The 19,719-nt window shown below is 45.6% G+C and overlaps 1 protein-coding gene across 2 annotated transcripts in view; it reads right to left on the bottom strand.

Moving 5' to 3' along the window:
• Nucleotides 1-19,719, bottom strand: part of COL4A2 (collagen type IV alpha 2 chain) — a 199,705-nt gene that overhangs the window by 49,344 nt on the left and 130,642 nt on the right. For both annotated transcript variants that reach the window (XM_066234747.1, XM_066234746.1), the window contains exons 12-21: nucleotides 16,749-16,790; nucleotides 14,905-15,000; nucleotides 12,830-12,865; nucleotides 12,168-12,218; nucleotides 11,141-11,185; nucleotides 6,948-7,001; nucleotides 6,026-6,092; nucleotides 3,930-4,040; nucleotides 2,917-3,066; nucleotides 680-772 (exon numbers count right to left, since the gene is read on the bottom strand). In XM_066234747.1, the coding sequence (XP_066090844.1) occupies nucleotides 680-772; nucleotides 2,917-3,066; nucleotides 3,930-4,040; nucleotides 6,026-6,092; nucleotides 6,948-7,001; nucleotides 11,141-11,185; nucleotides 12,168-12,218; nucleotides 12,830-12,865; nucleotides 14,905-15,000; nucleotides 16,749-16,790 (745 nt within the window). The remainder of the gene's footprint in view (nucleotides 1-679; nucleotides 773-2,916; nucleotides 3,067-3,929; nucleotides 4,041-6,025; nucleotides 6,093-6,947; nucleotides 7,002-11,140; nucleotides 11,186-12,167; nucleotides 12,219-12,829; nucleotides 12,866-14,904; nucleotides 15,001-16,748; nucleotides 16,791-19,719) is intronic.

Raw genomic sequence — 19,719 nt, forward strand, 5'->3', positions numbered from 1 at the left:
CACGCACCCACATGTCCCACGTGCACCACAAAGGTCCAGGTGCGGTTAAAGCCCGCCCCCGCCCGGGAATGGGAGAGCTGAGCAGGCGTCACCATGGTCCCTGACAGCCTCGCAGAAAAGGGGCCACCTGGACTAATTCTTCCACAGAAAGGGCATTCATTGAGCTGGGGGCAGTGTCTTCGAGGGGCGGCAGAACAGCATGTTCTAACTGTGCTTCTACCACCAAGTGGGAGCAAGATGCCGGGTGGGTCACGTCACTCCTCTGAGTCTCGCCCATTAACAAATCCCTAACTCCGGGGCTCATCCTTAGGATCAAACCAGATGATTCCTCTACAAGCACTCTGCAGTGGACAGGTGCTATGCAAATACTGGTTATGTTGTCTTGGAGCTGAGCACCTGGGTCTGAAGTCAGTCTGTGAAATCACGGCTCATCTTATTTGCCCAGTGCTGGCTCTGCACTGACAGAGAACAGGGAACGGTGAGCAAATGAGTGCTGGGTGCACAGAAGGCTTGATGACATCACCCACCTTAGTTTCAGTGGAGTTTCCGTGGAAAGGAGGGGGCCAGTGGGAAACCGGAGGATCGTGCTCATTTCAGAACAAGGGAAAAGGGTGAAGTGGACTCAGAAGGGCTCAGTCATTCCCCCAACTCTGCTCTACTGTTCCCTGACGTCCCTTACCTTTCCATCCTTTCTGTCCGCGAGCCCCGGGGAAACCAGGAGACCCAGGAACACCTGTCTCTCCTTGTGATCCTTTAAGGCCATAAAGGTAACCTAAGGAAAAAACCCAGGGGAGCCACATGTTAGCACAGCCAGAGGGCCCCACTTCTGGCTGAACTCAGAGCTAGAAGGTTTTCAGTTAAATCTCTTCACAAAGAGTAAAATGTCTCACACACTCCAATGCCACTCTGAAGTTCCTCATCAGAAAGAACTGGAAGCTACCATGTGCTCATTGCTTCCAGGGATGCAAAGAAACATGAGCGCCTACGAATTTAGTTTTTCTATTAAAGTCTAAAGATAAAAATCTTTCTTTTTTAAGAAACGTTGAGTCAAAGCAAGGTTTTGATTTTTCTTTTCTTTTTTTTTTTTTCTGGAAATGGGGAGAGACAGTCAGACAGACTCCCGCATGCGCCCGACTGGGATCCACCCAGCATGCCCCCCAGGGGGCAACACTCTGTTGCAACAAGAGCCATTCTAGCACCTGAGGCAGAGGCCACAGAGCCATCCCCAGCGCCCGGGCCATTTTTGCTCCAATGGAGCCTTGGCTGTGGGAGGGGAAGAGAGAGACAGAGAGGAAGGGGGGGGTGGAGAAGCAGATGGGCGCTTCTCCTATGTGCCCTAGCTGGGAATCGAACCCGGGTCCCCCGCACGCCAGGCCAACGCTCTACCACTGAGCCAACCGGCCAGGGCCAGGTTTTGATTTTTCAACCACATATTTTGCTAAAGACTTGGATTCTAAGATTACCAAAAGACTTCCGGTTTACACGCACACACACACACACACACACACACAAAATCAACATTAACTCGGTTCCTTATTCTGTCCTCTCCCCTGGAACAGGTGCACAGATGAACATATTTCACCCCTATACACACACAAGACACACTATTTCCTCTTTCACTCTTTTGGATGCTCACGAGTACACACATGCACACATGGAGTTTATGTAATTTATGCAGATAACTTGTGACTCATCTGGATTCAGTGTGGTCACCTCTACCCTCCTGACCCTCATCCCTTTACCTAGGACCAGGGTACTTCCAAAGTGTTGCCACTGTCTGCAGGGCTCCAATAATTCCAAGCAGAGATATTTGGGCAAAGGTGTGAAAAATATACTCTAAAAGTCAACAAAACTCTCAAAGTCACATTTGAGAGGAGCTCCCTCTTGTGGTGGGCCTGGGGCTGCACATGTCCAGGAAACATCACTGCTGGATATGGAATGAGTCTCCCTCAGCCACTTGATTCTCCTCCCTGCTAACCCCTACAATGCTCACAGCTTCAAAGATCCAATAAAACTCCTCTAAAAAATTAAAATACATGTTGCCATGCCCACCTCCTGGTATCTGAGAGGAGGAGAGAATGAGGCTCTTAAAGAAGCAGGAAGGAAAGGAAAACACCAGTTTTACATTTTTTTCTATCTGTTTGGGAAAATGATAGCAGAATTTCAGTGTCAGACCGCTCCTAGGTAACTAAATCTTTATAAAAGGGTGGTGGTGATTATTGTTTCATGTAATTTGTTCTCATTAAACCTTTGCTATAATCTTTCTCATCCACCCATCCATCCATCCATTTATTCATCAAACATTTCTCCCGCGCCTACGCTGTGCCCAGCAGTATGCTGGGAGCTGTGCACATGGCTGGAAACCAAAGGGCCGGAAGCTCATGGAGCTTACTGCTTAGATGTGGAGGTACACGTCAGACACCCCTTATTAAACAGACCAACATATGCTTTCAAATTATGGCCAGCGCTGTGAGAAGGCTGCTTAGAGAAAGTAATGGGAGGGAGGGCATCAGGAAAGTCACTTCTGAGAACGTGACACTTAAATTACGACCCAAAGAATAAAAGCCGGCCAGCCAAGAGGGGCCAAGAGGAAATATTCCAAAGAGAGGATAAACTTGTCCAGAAGTCCCTGAGGCGGAAGGAAAGCAGTCATTGCGGGCAGTGAGTGAGGGCAGAATTATGGAAAGGGAGGTGAGGGAGATTGTGTCAGCCCAGTGGTCTGGGGAAGATTTTGCCCTTCTTCCATCACTGGCTCTTTCTGTTTGTGCTGCAGAGCACCCGCTATGCCCCAATTCGCTGCCTACTGCTTTGGTTCACAACATTATTTAGCAGAAAGTCAAAGTAAAAATATGGCTGAGGCCAGTCTTCTCTTCTGGACACTAGAATGTACAGCTTTTTTGAGTTTCCATCACTTACCATCTGGTCCAGGGGGCCCAGCAGGTCCGGGGAGTCCTGGGAATCCGGGCTTTCCATCAGCTCCCGGCGGGCCCGGGTAGAGCGCAGGCATGCCCGGCTCTCCGATGAAGCCTTTGGGTCCCATTTCACCTGGTAAGCCTCTCGTTCCATCTGAAAATCCAACAGCAATCAGAAGTAGTGTGAAACTTCTGATTTTTTTTTTCTTTTTTCCCAAGTGAGAGAAGGGGCGATAGTGAGACAGACTCCTGCATGCGCCCCAACTGGGTTCCACCTGGCAACTCCTGTCTGGGGCTGATGCTCTGCCTATCTGGGGCCATGCTCATATCTGAGCTATTTTCAGTGCCTGAGGCAGAGGCTCCATGGAGCCATCCTCAGCGCCTAGAGTTGATGTGCTCGAATCAATTGAGAGAGAGAGAGAGAGAGAGAGAGAGAGAAAGGGGTAGGAGGAGGGGCAGAGAAGCAGACGGTCGCTTGCTTCTCCTGTGTGCCCTGACTAGGAACTGAACCCAGGACATCCACACACTGGGCTGGCACTCTACCACTAAGCCAACCATGCAGGACTAAACTTCTGATATTTAATAGTCGCATTGGCATTCCTGTCCACAGGAGCCCACCAGTGGGACTAGTAAACTTACAGTCCATTCAGTACCTTAACAGATGGCCAGTGATATATTTCATCACCATTTTTCAACTTCAAAAAACACCCCTCAGCAATGGCCTGAGAGTTGCTATCAACACTTGGCAACGTTTGTTGATGGCCTCTGCTCTTCCCAGCCAAGTGACAGAATCATGCTAGTTACTCATCAGCGGCATAGTCTCACCTAGTGGGAGAGTTACTATCACAGACCCAGTTCTGCGAAGACATCCAAACATGCATATGGGGCCCATTACAGCTGCTAAACCTAGTCTCTGAGAAAGGGCACCAGAACCAACCAGGCCGCGCAGTCAGGAAGCAGCCCGTGGTTGATGTGAAGACTTCGAGTTGTCGTTCTGATAGCGGGGAACCACATTACCTTCATCTCGGAAGGACGGGCCAGGGAGGCCTGGGGGGCCAGGGTCTCCTGGCAGCCCCGGAGCTCCTCGATCCCCATGGGTCCCTGGAAATCCTGGGTCACCTCTGCCACCTGGAACCAAGACAGGCGCCACAGTAAGCGCAGGACTGTTGTCTAGGACTCGTGACAGATGTTCACCTTTTCACTGGATGCATCTTTACCAATATGTGCACACTGTGTGAAGCATGGTGGGATCCCAAATGTTTACTCTATGGTGGCCCCTGGTTTCAAGGAGCTCATTCCTAATCAAATAGAGATGAGATAAAATTCCTAAAAATATAAAACAATAAAGAGGCACAGAATACCAAAAAGATATACACAGGTTTCAAAGAAAGGGAAGATTATTTTGGGGGGAACTCGAATATTGAGGGACTAAAAACAATAGAAGTAGACTTTTGAGCTATTGCTTTGTGCACTAGGCTCAGCGTCAAATACTTTACACACATTTGATTCTCATAAAAACCACGTGGCATAGATGGTATCACAGTCGCAATTTTACAGAGAGGTGAAGCATTGTGCCCAGGGGCATTCAAGTTTTCTGGAGCAGGTCACCCCACAGGTGAGTTTCGGACATGGCGGAGTTTGAGGAGACAGGTGCCAGCGAAGGGAGAGGGCAGAGGATGGTCGAGGAAGGGCCTCTGGAGGGGAGATCAGCCCACACAAAAGCACAGAGCTGGGAGCGCCCAGCAGGACCGGGTGGCAGGTGCAGGTGAGCACAGGGAGTGGGGAACCAGGTTGGGTAAGTAGCTGAGTCCGATGTGAGAAAAAAGATGATGTGATTAGGAATCCTCCAGGCACCAGGCACCGAGCCAGGGGCAAGGAGGTGGGGTGGGGAGGCTGATTCTCTTTGAGCCCCTCTTCCTCTCTTCCCCAGCTCCTGCCTTGATGGGCTTTTCATAACTGGATGAATAACATATGAATGCTTTTACAAGCCTTATCTGTAAATAAACAAAAAGTGGCATTGCTACGTTCTTTCGTGTGTTGGATAAAGACATATAAAAGTAGTTATTGAACTGACACACAGGTCACACCTAAGCCTGACAGGGAGTCCCTGACCCTTGGGCATATATGACAGGGGTGCATCAGATGAGCTACTGCGTGCCGGAAGGAAGCAACAGAACGTTTTTATTAAAAAAAATAAATCTCATCCTTTAAAATCCCTGTCTGATGTGTGAGTTTTAGCAAGTACACCATTCAGTCATTTGGATAAATATTTCCTGAGCACCTACAAGGTGCCTGGATCTGTTCTAGAAACTGGGGCTACAGGAGTGAACTGCTGGGGCTACCATCTCGGCTGCCATGGAACCTCCCACAGCAGATTCGTTATCCACTGAGAAACAAATATACGATCATTCAGGGGAGTGCTCAAAACATTTAAAAAAACATTATTTATAAAGTTCACAGTTACTGTTTATAACTTTCAAAAAGGTTCAGAGACCATTGCTCTGACCACAGAAGTTGAGTCATATTTCAGAACAATAATCTTACGAATTTGGAAGGCTGAGATAAAATAACGAGATAAGCATTCGCTACAACACATGCAAAATCCTTCATTTACATACACACAGGGGTGTGAGAGTGGAGCCTCTTCCTAGGTAGCTGTTCATGTGCACATATCTGGGAATGTAGTTCCTTAAACCTAAAAGGATGTGACTGTTTACAAATCATAGCTGTGATCAATGCTGGGTTTCAGACTGGCTGGCAGAGGGCGTAAGCACCTTGGTGGCTTTGGAGTGGAAATGAGTGCAGGTGGCCGGGCCTGCTGCCATGGGGGCCTGATGTGCAGAAGGACTGGGTTTCTTTAGTGACACCATAGACGGCAAAGTCAGGACCTGCACAAGGTATGCGGCGCTGGAGGAGTTTCCCGGTAGAGGGGTCGTACCTCGACAGTGCGGAGCCATCTCTCAGGCAGAGGCAAAATGAGGGTCTCCTTGTTCTAAACAGCTTTTGTTTGCTTTGTTTTGTTTTACTTAGATAACTCTTTCTTGAAAGTTCATGGCTCTGTGTCCATAACAGAAGAGAATGTAGAGTCTCATGCAAAGAAATCGCATACGAACCTTTTGCTAGAGAAGGATGTGGGGAGTAGGCAGGACGGCCTGGGAGTCCTCGGTCACCCACTTCTCCCTGGAGAAATAAAAAAAAGAGAGAGAAAAACAGAATGTGAGACCAAGCTTTTGCAGTTTGGACACTGGCTATTTCCAAAGAACAAAGGTGCATGTGGATCATAAGCTTAGTGTATGTATCCTTCTGTGTAATCGAACCACAGACTCCGCCCGTGGCCCCATCTCCACTGTGCTGAGGCAATAAGCCCAGACACCCCAGACACACCAAGAGACAGCCAAATGGGCAGGTGCCACTATCTCTTTGAAGTCCTCGTCAAACACTGGACCTAGTCAGGAGGCTGCTTTCTACAGGGTGGGTTGTTTCACTCTTGATACGGTATCCAAGTCACCCCCAAGGACGAGCTGGGGCGATGCAGCGACACCCTGATGCAATCCCATCCGGTCTGTACGGGGTAACGGCTCTGAGCCTTCCTGGGTCCCACAGGCCTAACCATTCCTGGTTAGTTTCCCCACCAGCTGTACCCGCCCTGGTCCTCAGCCTGCTGGGAATCACTTCCCTGCCAGACCAGAATTATCCAAACACGCCAGCCACAGCCTCCCCTGGGAACCAGGGGGTGCCTCATCCCCGTGTGACGGCAAAGCCTCTCCCACAGCCCTGCTGGCTCGCTCTGCTCCGGGTACAGCTTCCAAGTGCAACCTCCGCGTCGTCCCGAGTGGCATGTAGCATCCTAACGCTGGGACAGATGCGACTAATGAATGAATGCCCATCTCATCTCTCCAGTGCTGAGTGTTGTGCGTCCGGTTATCTATTCTCATATACCACAGGAGATCCTTCCTTGTCCAACATGCTGAATGGCAGGTGATCAGAACACCAGAGAACGGAACTGAAAACCATCCAGGTAGAACTCAAGCTCACCTTGGGTCCGCGGGGTCCATCGGGGCCTTGGTAGCCATCTGGTCCTCTGAGTCCCTGCAGGAAAGATGTCTGATGCTTATTTTTATCTCTACAATTTCAAGAATTGACCAGAATACCATTATTATGCCTAATGAAATGAACAATTCACGAAAACCACTTTCTACCCAGTCCCTGTTCAATTTTTCCTGATTTTGGTCTCAAAACTCTCTATTTAAAGCCTCTTTCTTGGAATCAGGGTCCAAAGTCCAAACGCAACATTTGGCTGATAAGTTTCTTAATTTTCTTATAATTTCGGAATAGCTTCTTCTTCCTTTTCTTTTCTTTTCTTTTTTTTGCTATTGAAGAAATTGGGTTATTGGTACTGAAATATCCTACGTGGTGGATTTGATCCACTGCGTCCTTGTCGTTTGTGTAATATGCTCCTCATCCCATCCATTTTCTCTAAATTAGTTGTTAGATCTAGAGGCTTCCTTAGGCTTAGGTTCATCTGTGAGCAAGAACTGTTCATGGAGGGTGCTGTCCTTCCTACTGTGTCACTTCAGGAGGCACAGATGTCAAGTTTAAGTGACTTTATAATTGATCAGTGGGGTTAAGTGTGGACAACCTGACCCACCCATTAAACCTTCCTTCCAGATGAATTTTAAAAAACTTCAGTTAACACCAAAAAGGAGAATTAAAGTTTCTCCACCTAGAATTTTTTTTCTCTTTACTGCTGTTACTTTCTAATTCCCTCCAATGTGTATCAAAAAAGCCATAACATATCTGGGGAGATATGTAAAGTTTTAAATATAATCTACAAATTTATTCCATCTTGTTAAAGAATATGTATAATAGCCCTGGCCGGTTGGCTCAGTGGTAGAGCGTCGGCCTGGCGTGCAGAAGTCCCGGGTTCGATTCCCGGCCAGGGCACACAGGCGAAGCGCCCATCTGCTTTTCCACTCCTCCCCCTCTCCTTCCTCTCTGTCTCTCTCTTCCCCTCCCGCAGCCGAGGCTCCATTGGAGCAAAAGATGTCCCGGGCGCTGGGGATGGCTCCTTGGCCTCTGCCCCAGGCGCTAGAGTGGCTCTGGTCGCAACAGAGCGATGCCCCGGATGGGCAGAGCATCGCCCCCTGGTGGGCGTGCCGGATGGATCCCAGTCAGGCGCATGCGGGAGTCTGACTGACTGCCTCCCCGTTTCCAGCTTCAGAAAAATACAAAAAAAAAAAAAGAAAAAAAAAGAATATGTATAACAAGGTCCCCCCAAATTCAGAATGCCAGGTGTCAATGGTATACATAATGGACATTATCTGATTATTTTACAAGATATTTTGCGCTCATCTTTTTTTTTTTTAATTTTATTTATTCATTTTAGAGAAGAGAGAGAGAAGGAGAGAGAGGGAGAGAGAGAGAGAGAGAGAGAGAGAGAGAGAGAGAGAGAGAGACGGGGGGAGGAGGGAGGAGCAGGAAGCATCAACTCCCATATGTGCCTTGACCAGGCAAACCCAGGGTTTCGAACTGGCGACCTCAGCATTTCCAGGTTGACGCTTTATCCACTGCGCCACCACAGGTCAGGCCACAAGATATTTTGAAGTCTAGGAACACATATGTTGAAATGAAGATTGGCTTACTTTTGTATTTTTCATGGTGGGCCTATAATTTAGACTGACTTTCTTTCACACTAGGTGGGGCTGAAGGTTCAAAAGTGAAGGCAAATTTTTCTGATGTTGGAAATGACCTTCTATTTAGAGGCACGAGAGAGGTTAGGAATCACTGAAGAGATTGCCCATAACTGCGAAGTTGGCAACTAGGCAATCAGTGTGAGCTGTGTCCAGGGCTGGAACCACCACCCAGCTCAAACTATATGCTGGGCTTTTGTCAAATCTACACACCATCCACTGCCACCCAAGTGCTGCTCAGTCAGGCTGTGACATCACCAAGCAGGGACAGGAAGCACCCCCAGAACTAACTGAAGTTCTATCAATCTCGGGAAGAATGAGGGAGGGGAAGCTGATTCTCTGCTCCTGAAGAGAAAGCAAAATCTTTTCCAAATCTTCTCTTGTTTGGCTCATCCTAGTTCGATGCATTTTTAATATTGGTGCTCACGGTCGCTCCTTAGAGCTAGCTGCCTTTGGTTATTGGTTCCATTTACATGCTAAGACTAAAGTCTGTGACCACAATGGAGAAGTTAGCTGGGGAGTCACGGCCACTTGGCAAGTAAGATAACACATGCTAGACATGTCTGCAGTGCCGTGTGGGACTAACACGCGGGTTGACTAAGCCATGTGTGTATGTCCTGAGCATTTCCGATTTTTATCATCGAGGAAACGATTTCCCCACAGCAACTGAGATGCCCCGTTTAATTGGAAGCACCTGCATCTCCCCCTATAGTTGCAAGTGCAGAAAGCAAGCTGGAAGAGGCGAGGCCGGAATCCTAACCATCTGGATCACAGCAGTTAGACGTCCCAGGTGGTTAGTACCTGGCGAACATCCTGTCCTTCATTAACTCTTGAGTTCTAGGGGGTGGCTATGTTGAACTGCATTTTAAAAACACTGTAACTCTTTCGTGTTGGGTGTCGAAAAACAAATCATAATTATGATTTTGCTAGCACATGGCAGGCAGTCAAAGTATTAACGGTAGTACTTTAATTACGTGGGTGGATTGAAAGGGATTACTTTTAAATGCTAATGTTTGCTTTAGTTCGCTGTCTCTTTAGAGCACTAGGTTACTGCAGTCCTTCAGCTGGAATCTGACCTTTAGTTGGCCATGTTGCATGGATAGGGCTTGGTTCTGGGCATGTGGCCTTTGGAGTACTCCTGTTAGTTACTAATATTATGAGAGGATGGGGGTAATTAGGGCAAACCCTGGTGTCACCCCGGCGAGAGTTTAAGATAAAAGGACAGGAATAGGAAAAATAAGGTCAACTGAGGTTGCAGAAAAGAATCAAGTCTGGTGCTCGTTGTAAGTGGTCAAAACCAGAATATGCGGTTAAGACGCCAGAGTGTAGAGCTGGTGGCGGTCTGAAACCAAACCCGGAGGCCAAGTCCCCACTGTTGTCACCGGGGGACTGATGAGACCCCTTGCTGACTATCAGGATCTTTATGGTTCTCCAATCCTGCAATGGAGTTGTGAGCAGGATTCAGTGGAGTCACAATTTGGAGGCTGAACTAATTTTTTTTAAAAAGCCTATTTCTACGTACCTACAAGGACTGAATTATGGAAATACTAGCCCAAGGGCACCAAGATGTTTGTACAGTAACACTGCACGACTGTTGAAAATAGCAAGCAGTTAGAAATCACCGTGAGAGGCTTAAGCAATCATGGTACATCCATTTACTGCAATTCTGTGCAGCTTGTTAGCAGAACAAGGCAGAATGTGAAAGCGCTAACAAGGAATCATCTCCAAGGCGCGTTAGATGGAAAAACAAATGGCAGAATGATAACAGATATTTTTACTTCCTGTCGTTAAATTATATGCATGTGAAAATACATGTTCTTCCTACGCCAGCACTTGTCTGAAACGATCCCTGGAACTATTAACAGAGGTCGCCTCTGGGGAGAATGCCGGGGCCTGTGGCAGGACGAAGGTGTGCCATACATTCTGATCGAATTAGTGAAAATAATGAATAGTGAAGGCAATAAATAATAAGCAATCTATTTCTGTGTACTCTCTCACATGACCTCGTGTTCAGACAAGTCCAAGCCGGATCCAGATTCACAATACAGTTCTCACAGAATATTTTCTTCTCAAAAAATTGTCAAAAATCTGTGCACAGAACATATGGTAAAAAATAACTAAATGGGTTATCGTTAGAGATAAACGACGTGTCAGAATGTGGGAGATCAATATGTAAACAATGTAAGTGAGCCCTCAGGCACTCCCCTAAGTGACACACAATGACACAGAGGACGGTGTGAGATGGGAAGGGACAGAGCCGTGGCTGGCAGGGGCTGGGTGAGGGAGGTCTGGAGGGACAGAACCAAAGGAAAGAACCAAGGGGCTGCTTTGCAAAAGTGAGAAAAAGGTCAATAATCTGACTCCAGCATTTCGAATGATTTGGGATAAAGCCTTATTTGTGCTACAGTAAATGCAGGGGAATTTGTTCATGTTTTCATCTGGGGCTAATTTTCTTCCCCTGGAATTCCAGTCTTCATGTGTGACCTCTGTGACATGTTTCGGGCCTGGAGCAGACTGCATTCTACACATCACACTTACTTTCTGCCCTGGTAATCCCTTTTCACCATCGAAGCCGGGGGGACCCTGGGTAGAACAGAAAACAGAAGCAATAACAGCTTAGAATAAGCAACAATGTTTCCCAGAGGGCATTACTATGGCAGCTGATGTGGACTAAAATAAAACAATTCCCCATGAACGTATTGAAACCTGGGAAACTCCTCTCATTTTCTACAAGAGATGGCTCATTTTGGCCACACTTCCACCTAATGCATCATGCCTGCCCCTTAAAGAACTAGGGAGAAGTCCATTGAGGTGGAATGGTACGAATGGCAAAGCTAAAAGGAGGCCTGCATGCCAACGCTCTCATGAGTCTCTGTTCTGATTTTCAGAGATTGTAAACAGATGTCTTTTTAGTGGCACCTAGACAGTCACCACAAGGCCACTTTGTCCTCTTCCTGACCCATGGTTTTGGCCACATTTCCCAGCTCACTGTGCTTAGGTGTGGCCAGGTGACTGGGTTCCAGCTGACAGAGGGAAGGCAGAAGAGGCAGGTGCCATTTCAGGCCAACATCTGAGGAAGAAAGTCTGTTCTAGGCCATGGGAGTCACAGGTGGCTGAGTCTCCCTGGGAGGGGACACTCCCCTGCCCCACCCACTAGGGACATTTTTGTTGGATTCTTAGGGTAGCAAGAAACCAACTGTTTGCGTGCTACATTTTTGTCACCACAGATTAATTTAGCCTAAGTAATACAAGCAGAAATGCGTGTGTTCTGTTCCCATCGTTCTCCAAATAGAGGTGCAGAGTTTACAACCCACAGCTGTTGGGTGATAATGATGTGTCAGTCAACACAGGCTCATCTCCTCCACTGTGGCCAATGGACTCCTCTGGTTTGGGATGGAGACTGGGGGAAGAGACGTGTGCGGAGCGGCAGGAGGTATGCAGCAAGTATCTCTGCACTTTCGGCTTAACTTTGCTGTGAACCAAAAAGCTGCTCCAAAAAAAATAACCCCTACTTAAAAACCAAAACAAAACAGAAGAAGCCACAGTTACAGAACGCATGTTTTACCCGAGGTCCTGAGAAGCCCACGATCCCTTCTTCTCCCTTGAACGAGATGCCCTAGGAGAGAACATAGAGACCTGAGGCAGCGGCCACTTCATCTTTACCTGCTCACGAGTTCCATGTCTCAGTGCCCTGGCTGTGGCCAGCCTGCCTCTGGGGCTCCCTGTTCCAGCTCAGCAAAATGGCAGATTCGTAAGGACCTGTGAGTTTGCCTGGACTGTTACGTCTCCAGGATACCACCTGCCTCAGAGTCAGTGACGATGCGGGAGGACAGGGAATACCAGGGCAGGCGTGACAGAGATGAGAGAGAGGGCAGAGCGAACACACGGGTTAGACCCCCAGGACAGAAGCCGGCCCATTAAGCCTGCCCAGCCTCTTCCACTTACACGTGTTCTCTTCTAAAGCATTTAGGTTCATTTTACAAGCGTCACAAAAGGTTGATTAGCTGGTGTTTATTATGTAAAAAAGGAAGACATTTTAAAACTATTTTCTGGGGAAAAAAAAACACCTCATAAAAATAAATGATAATTCTTTCTGTGGACAAACGGATTGGGAACCAAGGAAGGGTCCGTGGTCCTTACGACCCCTGCACGTTCGGTCACGGCAAGAGGATCACCCAGAACTTGGGAATCCCCAGTGAGAAAGAACGCTTTTATTGCTTGACTTACTATTCTTCCTGGTTCCCCCTCACTTCCTTTTTCACCCTGTGAAGAAAATGAAAAATAAGGAACACTCATTAATCTGAGAACAGCAGTACTTAAAATTAATCAGGGGTTACGCAATGAAGTGAAAAGCATTTAATAAAACTTTAATCAATCATTATAAATGTAGCAAGTAAATGTGAGTTTTGTAGCTTCAGAATTCAAGGGGAAAATGTGCTATTCTGAATTTTCATAATATAAATCAAGCTGGGTTATTTTTGATGCGATGGCGAGGCTGTCTCTATCTATGTGGTTTCCTTTACTGCCCCACAGCTGCAGGCATCTAATAACATCCTGTGGTGGGAGAATGTGCCCAGAGACAGCCCCAAATGGTAATATCTGCTTAAATAAAATATTATTGGGGGGTTCTCTGAGGAGAAGACACATTTGGAATATATTAAAACCCTGAGCAAAAGTGATCTCTCTCTCTCTCCCTCTCTTTTTTTTTTCACTTCTCTTGGTCTAACACTGTGAAAGAAATGTACAGTGAGTCTCTGCTCCGTATTACCACTAGGACAGCACCCTGCTGTCTGCAGACCACGACTGCCCCCTGCAGGCTGGCCAGGCTCCAGCCCGGGAACCACTGCTCTTGGTGGTAGAAAAGGAAAGAAGTGTTTTGGAAGCTTGAGCATTTTGGTGTGGATCACACTTGCTCTGGTCTTGCTCCATCCTCAGCTCCTGTTGAGAGTTCCTACCTGGCTAATAATGGTCAGGTCACCACGAGGAGCCACAGGCCTGCCCAGAATCCATCTACTCAGTGGAACCCCTGCTCCTGCCTGGTTGTCTAGACACTTCTATCTCACTTTCTCAGCCGTACACAACCACCTGCTCCTGACTCATTTTCCTGTCATTTCTGCCTGCTACTCAGCACCTTCCAGGCCACCTCTGTCAATGGTCAGGTCAGTTATTATTCAGCCACAGCCGCCCAGATCCATTCTTCCCTAAGGCAGTGGTCATTCCTGCATCTCCCATCCATGACCACGCACCCAAACCCCATCTTGAACAGACACTTGAGAGCTGGGAATTATATTCTATGTTTGGAGTTTTATTTTGGTTCCTACTGATTGTGCCCGACTTTATACTAGGCATTTTACCTGTGGCCTCCTGTAATTCACTCTGCAGCTCTACAACATCAGTATTACTACCTTCAGTTGGAACAAGGGAACAGGAGGGCTCAGGAAGCTCAAGTGGCCCATCTGAACGAGTCAGTGGTAGAGCAAGATGGAGATTTTTATTTTTTACAGAGACAGAGAGAGAGTCAGAGAGAGAGAGAGATAGGGATAGACAGACAGAACGGAGAGAGATGAGAAGCATCAATTATCAGTTTTTCGTTGTGGCACTTTAGTTGTTCATTGACTGCTTTCTCCTATGTGCCTTGACCAGGGGGCTACAGCAGACCGAGAAACCCCTTGCTCAAGCCAGCGACCTTGGGTCCAAGTTGTGAGCTTTTTGCTCAAACCAGATGAGCCCACGCTCAAGCTGGCAACCTCGAAGTCTTGAACCTGGGTCCTCCACATTCCAGTCCAACACTCTATCCACTGCGCCACCACCTGGTCAGGCTACAAGAGTATATTTTTAATCAAAGAAAACATTAACAGACATTGTAAGGGGCAGAAAATGAATTTGGATCCAAAAAATCCCACAATGATTCTCTATGTCAGCAAAGAGTAGAAGCAGGTTTATTTTTGCAGACTACTATGTTTTGTCTGATAGTTTCATACACTCACTGGGTTTGAATTATGCTCTGACCATAACCTATGTCTATACTGCAGACTTGCATACTTAAGGGTAACTCTGACATGTTTTTTATGGATAGTCAAGCTGTTGCAAATTCATCATAATTGTTTAAGATGATGGACTGATGCAGTCACGTGACTGAGTGAATAACTGCTTTCATGCACAATTTGATGGCAAGGTCTTTTCCTCTTTGAATGTGATTGTTTGATAAAACTAAAAAAAGTTACCTATTTTCCCTTTTCCTTTAAATTTTTTTTTTTTTAGTTCAACTGGGAATACGGTCTATTTTGGCAAAGCCTCTTTACCTTATATTGATCTGGGTGGATCATATCCTTCGAGGGTCCGGTGATTGGAAGGGTGTCTGATGGAATCCCATTGGGTCCTGGCAACCCCATGTCACCCTGTGAATAGTTTAGCAACACAGTAGTCTTTACATTGAGAAGACACTACCAAACATTAACTGCAGCATGATCCCACCACAAATTGTTTTTTTTCCTCTTTGCCTACCGCTTAACACATGCACACCAATTTTGTAATGTTATATTTATAATATAAAACAAGTCAATTTAAAGTGAAATAAACATAATGTAAAATTATTTGTATCCCACTTGCATTAAAAATCATTTAGAATATCTGTATAAAACCTAGTCAGGTTGTTCATTATTTGGGGCTGCGTTTGCTTCTGTGGAATTGCTTCCTTACAATAAATTCCTCTACAAGGAAATGATGAGGTCTGAGGGTTAAACGACTTTATAGTTCCTGATATGTATCACTCTATTGCTTTCCAAGATCGGTACCGAGATACACGAAATTTCTAAGAAATGAATCATTACTCCAGTTTCACCACTACTTCACCATATAAGGGTGCTTTTATATAATAAAAAGCACCATTTTTGATCAATAGAATAGCTAAAGATTGTTTTCATTTGCATTTTTATCATTCGCAAGAATCACTGTTCGATGTGGTACACAGAGGGTGAAACCTATAGATCTGCAACATTACTGGATGGTTATCCTAACATAACACACTGGTTCGGCCTCTCAGGAACTAACTGACATAACGAAAGAAGTTACTGTGTTTTCTTTTGCTATTTCTATGCATAAACGGTATCACAGCAGTCTGAGCCCAGACAACACATAATACGAATAGGAGCAAACTGAGATGGTGTATTAGTTGCAGAAAGCGGTACTCCACAGTGCATTCTGAGTGTCTGCTAATGCTACTACCTAACACATGCAAACTGTTTGTTCACCTCCCCTTTATCTATGGGGGCCTTGAGGTTTGTTTTTTTTAATTAACAATTCGAATAAACTTTTTGTAGATTAAAGACATTAACTTCATTTCCATTCTATATAATGTGACTATTCTTTCCTCCTCCCAATTATTTCTTCCCCAATTTTTCCTCTTATTATGTTTGTTATTTTACTATTTTGTCACATTTCCTTGAACAGGAATTTAGATCTTTATGTATTTAGATCTTCCAGTGTTTTTCTTTTGTAGTTTCTTGTATGGTATTAACTTTACAAAGAACAAGTTTCACACCTCAGGAGCGAAAGTCTAATGTGTTATTCAACCGAAAAGTAAAATGTAACACAAAATGAAAATGCTCAAATGATGCCAAATGAACAAATCCATTTGATAGGTTTTGGGGTGAATGCGATGGGTTGTGTGTTGGTGAGGTTCCGCTCCCTGGGGGTGGGCGCCATGTTGAGCTTTTCAAATACATGCTCTCAAGTGATCTTCTCAAAGGCCATGTGGTCTTTGAATCTTGACACTGTGGGCAACTATAAATGTCCACGTGGCCTTCTTTCCTGCCTTTGAGCCCAACTAGATCTGGCCACATCACATGGTCCCTGAACTGGCTCCACGCTAGTCTGTGGCTCTGGCTTGAGTCTCTCCAATCAACTCTGGCTTCCTCATGTTGGAAGATGGCTGAAGTTATGGCCACCCTAGATAGTTCACTTTTACTGTCTTTATTGCTCCATAACGAAGTGTGTTTAATAACTTGGCATTTTATAATAATTATTTTCTATGAAAATGATCTATTTGCAGATCACCTCAAGAGAACAGCATAAAACATAGTCATTAAAATTTCTTTCCTTACTAAATACTGCATGCATCAGCTTTCATCTATTAAGTTTCCCTTACCTTTTCACCTTTTTCTCCATAAAAACCAAGTCCTCTGTTGCCCTGAAAGATAAATGAGTTTCTGTTAGTTCTTAAAAGTCAATAATCACAGTTAAATAATTTTGTTTTATTTTTTAGAAAAAGAAACCTAAAATCTATTTGCAACATCACTGGATAACTATCCTTGTATAACATTCTGGCTTCAACTCCCAGAAACTAATTGACACAAAGGAAAGTTACTCAAACAGAACAGAAACTGATTCAGAGCTACCGAGATCAAACTGATGGCTGCCAGAGGAGAGGGAGGGAGGGATGGGTGAAGAAGATACAGGGATTAAGTACAAATTGGTAGTTACAAAATAGTCATGGGGATGTGAAGTACAGCATAAGGAATATAGTCTGAGCATTTGCTAAGATTAGGCCTAAATGATGAAATTTCTGGGCTTCATAAAAATGATATGCTATTCTTTTAAATACAAATATGCTTTTTAATTAAAAAAAATTTTTTTTAATGTTATCAAGTGAGAGGCAGGCAGGTGGAGAAACAGACTCTCGTATGCAACATGACCGGGATCCACCTGGCAACCCTCATTGGGGGCTGATGTTCTGCCCATCTGGGGCTGCTGCTCCGTTGCTCAGCAACTGAGCTATTTTAGTGCCTGAGGCGAGGCCATGGAGCCCTCTTCAGCACTCAAGGCCAACTTGCTCATTTGAGCCATGGCTGTGGGAGGGGAAGATATATATATATATATATATGGGGGGGTGAGGTGGAGAAGCAGATGGTCACTTCTCCTGTGTGCCCCAACCAGGAATCGAACCCGAGACTTTTACAACTGGGCCGCTGCTCTACTGCTCAGCCAACCAACCAGGGCCCAGATACGCTCTTAAGAATTTTTTTATTTTATACTCTGAGCAAAACCTCACAAATAGTGGACTAAGGGAAGTTATTTTGCCACCTTCGGGAATAGATTACTGTTGCTTTTTGAAATATATTCTACTCTCCCAACATCCTGATGATCAGCAAACCGATGGCATCATTGCTTCTACACTTGCTGTGTGTCCTGTATCAGTCCAGGCTCAATGCCAAACGCTTCCCTTTCCCTCTAATCAACCGCACCACAGGATGAGTTTGGGAGTCACGGATGTGACATACCCTTTGGCCAAGGTCTCATAGCTAACGGGTGGCAGAGCTTGATTTGACCCCAGATCTCTCTGGCTCTTAATTGTTTGTGTAGCATTTCTATAGGTTAGTGACTCAGAGTATTTCCTTGGGACTTGTGCCTTGAGATTTAGAAAGCATCCCTCCCACATCCCCGCCTCTGGGCCCCATATTTAAAGATCATGATTCATCCTCTCTTCTGCCCTATTTCTCATTTTGGTAAGATAATCCCAATTTCACATAAACATTTCCTACTTGTTAATGATTTTAAGGCATGGTGATTCTTGGGATTTTATCTGTCGTCATCTTCCTTTTTGCCTAAGAGGCAAAGCTAGGTCAAGTGACTAAACAAGTATTTAATAGTTTCATAAGTGGAATTGCCATGTATGGGAGCATGGACTCAACACTAGTGTCTAAAATAGTCACATACAAGAAACTATGCAGGCACACCGTGGGGACACTGCAGGTTCAGTCCCAGACCACCACAACAAAGTCAATACCACAATACAGCAAGTCACATGCATTTTGGGGCTTCCCAGTGCATATAAAAGTTATGTTTACACTATACTGTAGTCTAGTAAGTGCGCAATAGCATGATGTCTAAAATAACAAGGTACATGTCTTAGTTTAAAAAGTTCTTTATAGCTATATAAATGCTAACCATCCTCTGAGCCAGTTGGAAAAATGGCACCAATAAACTTGCTCGACTCAAAGTTGCCTCAAACTTTCAATTTGTAAAAATCATAGTATCTTCAAAGCTCAATAAAGTGAAATGCAATGACACAAGGTATATCTGTATTGCATTATAGAAATAATATTCTCTCTCTCTCTCTTTTTTGACCTCCAAACCACTGCTTCTTTCCTGGGGTTTCTACATTCCCATCTGGACAGAAGGTCACGTGGAAGCCTGTCTGGTCTTTCTGCAGTATACCTCCCACTGCTACATGCCCAGAGATTTTCTAAAAGTAAAAACAAAGCATTTAATTATTTTTTGCATTTTTACTTTTCCCGCATCTGGCTGGGAGCTGAAGTCAAAGCACAGATATGCAGGCAGGCTAGGTTAGAATGCAGTGTGCTTGGGCCCCTGCGGTCCATCTGCCTCGTGAGCTGGTCGTCCAAGTCACCAGGAAGTGACCTGGTGGGGGGTGAGAGCTGTTTGTGTTGCAGTTAAGTGGGGATCTGAGGTGACCTTGGGGCTGGCCACCCTGTCCTACATCCGTTTCTTTTGGCCATGGCCTGTTCCCACCCTGTTTGGGGCTACCAGACAGTGGGGAACCCAGTGGTGGGGGCTGCAGCCCTACTGAGCTCCAGCCCCAGCTGGAAGCCATGTCAGAGGTGATGGGAGCTGGGGGCCTGGGGGTGGTGGCAGCTGGTGACCCCAGGAGGTCAAAGAGATGGGATTTCCTGGACCATGTGTAGGCCATGGGACGGTCCTTAAACATTAGTAACAGTAGCTTAGTAGTTGACTCCTATCAAGTTTTGATCAAATACTTTCTTTACCAACCTGCCATTGTTTGTCTTGGACATTTATCTAGCTTTTGCAGATCTTATAGAACTCAAGTTCTGTCACTGAATAGATATGTATATCTTCAGAGGCTGATATTACTCTCATGTAGAACCTAATATATCCAGGTAGAAATGCCATTGGTTTCCCCCCAGACACATAGCTACATTTTGTCCATCCTTGTAAGTTAATACAGATAAATCTGAGCTGTCCCTAAATCTACATTCCTAATCAAACATCTACCAGTTTGATTTTCATACAGAGGAATGTTATGCGATTTGCAAACAACGATTTATTCAACACATGCCCTTACTCCGTGTGCCATTCCC

The sequence above is a fragment of the Saccopteryx bilineata genome, chromosome 6, assembly GCF_036850765.1.
Source record: "Saccopteryx bilineata isolate mSacBil1 chromosome 6, mSacBil1_pri_phased_curated, whole genome shotgun sequence".
Lineage (NCBI taxonomy): Eukaryota > Metazoa > Chordata > Mammalia > Chiroptera > Emballonuridae > Saccopteryx > Saccopteryx bilineata.